Source organism: Sardina pilchardus, chromosome 10, assembly GCF_963854185.1.
Source record: "Sardina pilchardus chromosome 10, fSarPil1.1, whole genome shotgun sequence".
Classification (NCBI taxonomy): Eukaryota; Metazoa; Chordata; class Actinopteri; order Clupeiformes; family Clupeidae; genus Sardina; species Sardina pilchardus.
Window position 1 is genome coordinate 14885282 of NC_085003.1, and position 5000 is coordinate 14890281.

Genomic DNA, 5000 nt, shown 5'->3' on the forward strand with positions numbered 1-5000 from the left:
CAGTTAATGCGTCAGCCTCAACCGCCCGGCAGCATTTGATCTGGGGGAAGGCTGAAGATAAGAGTGAGAGGGGGATAGAGAGGGACAGAGAGAGTGAGAGTGTGTGAGAGACAGTGCATTAGAGGGAAAGATAGAGAGAAAGGGTTAGAGACCGAGAGACGAGAGAGAAGTAGGGCGAGAGAGAGGGAGATACTTGTGTTTCTTCTCTTCTCCTCTGCATCACTCTCTCTCTCTCTCTCTCTCTCTCCTCTGTATCACTCTCTCTCTTATTCTCTCTCTCTCTCTCTCTCTCGGTGGCGTCTATGGTGTCTGCGAGAGCTGAATAATTGATCTCAGGTAATTATACTCAGGCTATGCATTAGTCATCCTGCGCTACGGTGCACGCGGTGTGTGCTGTAAAGGGCTCGTCTGTCTGTCCATCCCTCCGTCCATCCCTCCCTCCCTCCCTCCGTCCGTCCGTCCGTCCGTCCGTCCGTCTGTCCGTCCCTGTCCGCCCCTGCTTGCGTAAGACTCGTCTCTGGTTTCTCGTCGAGGGTGCGCAGGGGAAACCACAAATGCCAAACCCTCTGGACAGCTGCCACGGGCAGGGGGGGCGCAGGCTTTAGGACCACGCGCAGGAACAGGCTCAGCACTGATGGCGGGAGCGGGCTCAATCTCAGCGCTGATGGCCTGTGCTGTTTTAGCTGACGGCCAGATCAGCAGTCTTACGGTATTTCTGAGGTGATGGCTCGGTCTGGGCTCCAGCCGCCTGTCTCTGTCTGTCTCGTCTGATTAGCCCTCTGCTGCCTGCTGCCTGTCAGTGTCCCTGGTGAAACTGAATTATTCACCTTCTTTCTCGCTTCAGACGGAAAAAAAGGAGGGAAAAAAAAAAACCTTAACGGAGAGCCGCTCTTAAACGAACAGACTGAAGAGGATGAAGGTCAGTGGAAGAACAGAGAAGATGACAACATGAGCCGTGAGTGAGTCAGAGGACTGTGGCGCTGCCTCTAATGACTCAAAGCCCCTTTTGTGTAGAAGCACCATGGGCATGTTCACACCGATCTACTCACATACAGTACTATTCCCTATTTAGAAACACCATGGGCATGTTCACACCGATCTACTCACATACAGTACTATTCCCTATTTAGAAACACCATGGGCATGTTCACACCGATCTATTCACATACAGTACTATTCCCTATTTAGAAACACCATGGGCATGTTCACACCGATCTACTCACATACAGTACTATTCCCTATTTAGAAACACCATGGGCATGTTCACACCGATCTATTCACATACTATTCCCTATTTAGAAACACCATGGGCATCGGCGTTCACACCCATCTACCACTCCCTATTTAGAAACACATCAATACGGATAAGAAAGGAACATGGACTGGACTGCATTAATATAGTGCCTTTCTGCTCCTCCGAACACGAGTACTGCCTCACATTCACCCATTCACTCACACACTCACACACTCATACACTGCTGGTGGGCTCATGGAAGTTTGGAGCTTAGAGTCCTGCTGAGAGACACTGTGTGCAAACTAGGGACCGTCTCTACCTTCAGAGCCAACAGAACAACAGAAACCCTTCAGCAGGTATAGTGCCAACACACCTGTGTGGCCAGTGAATGTTAAGTGTGGCCTCTGTAACTGGACTGGACTAGACTGGACTGGACTGGATTGGACAGTGCTGTAGTGGACTGGACTATACTGTACTGTACTGGACTGGACTGGACTGGACTATACTGTAGTGGACTGGACTGGACTGGACTATACTGGACTATACTGGACTATACTGGACTGGACTGGAGTGTACTGGACTGGACTATACTGGACTGGACTGTTACCTTGCTCTCGCTGCTGGTCCCTCTGCTCCATGGACACCAGGGCGGAGAAGTGGGCCTGGTCGTAGGCCAGCACCAGCGGGGAACAGTGGCAGCGGTTGGGGGGCACCTCCAGGGGCAGGTACAGACCTCCGAAGGGGATGGGGGCAAACGCTGGAACACAGGGACCAGACGCCTGTCAGTCACACAGAGATACTGTACATCTGAAGAGAGAACTGAACCCTCCATTACTGCCATACCATAAGATTACACATACTGTAAAATTCTAGGTGTGTATGTGTGTGTGTGTGTGTGTGTGTGTTCATATAACCAATACCATGCAATAATCATGCGTGTAAAGATCTTGTATCAAAATGTAGTTAGTCAATAGTTAAAAAATGAAATCTTACAAGATAAAAGAATACTGAAGATTGTGTAGCTTTATTGCATCCCAGCCATGGTTCCAGTTTACATAATACTATCTTGTTCAAAAAGGAAAGATATTACAATCTCAACCATTGTTATCCCCATTATGGTGTTCAAACCCTCCATAATGTACTGCAGCTACCCCATATACCCCATAGCGATCACTTCAGAGCCACCCAGTAGAGATTTGAGCTAAGACATAACTACTTTTAGCGAGTTCTAGACTCATCACATCCATGTAGGCAGGTTTGTACTGTATATAGTATTCTAAAGTTTATCCTGTCTAGTATACACCTTCCTCCCACAGAGCTGCGGTCACAATCTGCTGTGTCTGTGCTTGTGGAAATGTTTGTGCTTACAAAATGGCTCCCAGGTGATGTCAGTCAGACAGAACAACAAGTCTGTATAATCCAACATGCGTAAACATATACTAAAGCTCCCACAGAACAAGCGCTGTGGACTAAACAACTGACCCACAGTGCAATGCGCAATGCTTTAACATCCATTTGTGCAATGATCAATGATCAACTAGGAGAGAGATGTTAAAATTGGTAGCCTCTCTACCGCTCAATGCTAATCAACAGCCTTGCAATGCTGTAGGGAACTGACCACAGACTTAATTAGAGCTCCAGAGGAACCATAAACACCAACACCTGGATGACATATCCTCCCCGCTTACATAACAACAGAAACAGCTGTGCATAAACATCTTTCCCCAAACAACAAGCTTGTTTTTATGCCACCAGTGGAGTAGTTTTAGACTCAGTGTTTTTTATCCTCTAGGATTAGTCCAGAAATATTCAACGGCGGAAACTCTTAGGGACATGTTGAAACCTTTTAGAACCTGCCATTTTGTTTTCAACCAATGAGGAAGCTGAGGGGAGTTGCTGAATAAGGACTTTCAGTACCAGGCTCCCATGAATAATCCAGGCGTACTTAAGGTCACTAATTCTCTGTGTCCTTTTTTGTTTACGGCTCTCTTCTCTATCCAGCCTGACCCCTGACCTTAGCGGCCAACAGGGTGTAATAAGAGACTCTGGGCCTCCTTATATTGATAAACCTCCTGAAATCTCCAAACAATACTGTCCATTATGTTCCTAGGTCCTTGTGATGGAAGGCTGTCACTATGTAGAGTTAGTAGCCTATGCCAGGTTATAGACCTCAGGGACGGGTGAAATACATGTGTCTGGGCTACACTGGGAGGGGACAAGTATGGTTGATGTCAATGCAAGGGACACCTGTGTGTGTGATATGCACAGGTGCATAGCAACAAAGGAGTATTTATCTCCACAGTGCGTGCTAAGCACACATACCCCGCCCCCATAACAGATGTCGCTTGGAATCCCCCCATTAGAGATCTGGGTGGTGTTAACGTAAACAAAGGAAACACATATACACTATATTGCCAACAGTATTGGGTCACCTGTCTTGATTTGCATATGGACGTAAGTGACATCCCGTTCTTAATCCATGGGGTTTAATATGACGTCGGTCCACCCTTTGCCGCTATGACAGCTTCAACTCTTCTGGGGAGGCTTTCCACAAGGTTTAGGAGTGTGTTTATGGGATTTCCTTTACCATTCTTCCAGGAGAACATTTGTGAGGTCACACACTGATGTTAAATTAATTAAGAATGGGATGCTGAGTGGGACACTTAGGTTCATACAGTATGTGAGTTGAGGCAAGTGACCCAATACTTTTGGCGATATAGTGTATGTACTGTAGGCATACATACATATACAGACAGACAGACAGACAGACAGCCAGTGTTAGGTGTACTGATGACTGGTCCCTATAGTGTGGTCTCACCTTCCCCCCCGGAGTCCCTGAGCAATATAGTGTATGTAGACAGTGTTTGGTGTACTGATGACTGGTTCCTATAGTGTGGTCTCACCTTCCCCCCCGGAGTCCCTGAGCAATATAGTGTATGTAGACAGTGTTTGGTGTACTGATGACTGGTTCCTATAGTGTGGTCTCACCTTCCCCCCCGGAGTCCCTGAGCATGGTGTCGGCCACCACCACGATGGGCCTCCGCAGCACGTGGGCCAGCACAAACACATGGAACTCCTCCAGGCTCTCATACACAGGGTCCTCCGAATTATCCACCCTGCGACACACACACACACACACACACACACACACACACACATTAAAAAGGATACAAATTTCAAACACTCTCTTATCTTAGATTCAGGAACATTAGTTAGCAACATTTAGTAAATACACAGGGCTAAATGCATGCATTCAGTTTTGTAGCAGAGCTCCTGACTACTGCAGTCCCAAGGCCAAAGGTACAGTACAGTATGGAGGTGTGTGTCTAGTCTGAGGTGAGTCCACGCGGTGTGGAAAGAGGCCCTTCCACAACCCCCACGAGCGAGAGAGAGAGAGAAGGAGGGAGAGAAGATAAGAGGACCTTCCAGCTTAGCTCAACCATGCACATCTGTTGTGGTCACGACACAGTTAAGCCATTAGCCAGTAAGAGCCGTGCAGCCCAGACTGTTAACACGAGCGGCTCCATCTCTCCACTATCAGCCTGTCTGCTACGGAGCCGGCCACATCCCCACAGATCTGAGACCAGATCATTCATAACTGCATGACAGGACCAACACACCCGCTAAGAGCGTAATGATCAGATCACGAGTCATGCTGGCTCTGTCTAACTGCTTGTCTGTCTGGCTGGCCCCTCACCAAAATAGCTATATGTTTGTGTGTGTGTGTGAGTGTGTGTGTCTGTGTGTGGGTGTGTGTGTGTGTGTG

General features: G+C 47.9%; 1 protein-coding gene across 1 annotated transcript in view; it reads right to left on the reverse strand.

Annotated features, from left to right (window-relative positions):
* The window catches only part of otud7a (OTU deubiquitinase 7A), a 51906-nt gene that overhangs the window by 19137 nt on the left and 27769 nt on the right, over window positions 1-5000 (reverse strand). Inside the window, 2 exon segments of the mRNA XM_062547974.1 lie at window positions 1842-1991; window positions 4223-4350. Coding sequence (XP_062403958.1) covers window positions 1842-1991; window positions 4223-4350 — 278 coding nt within the window.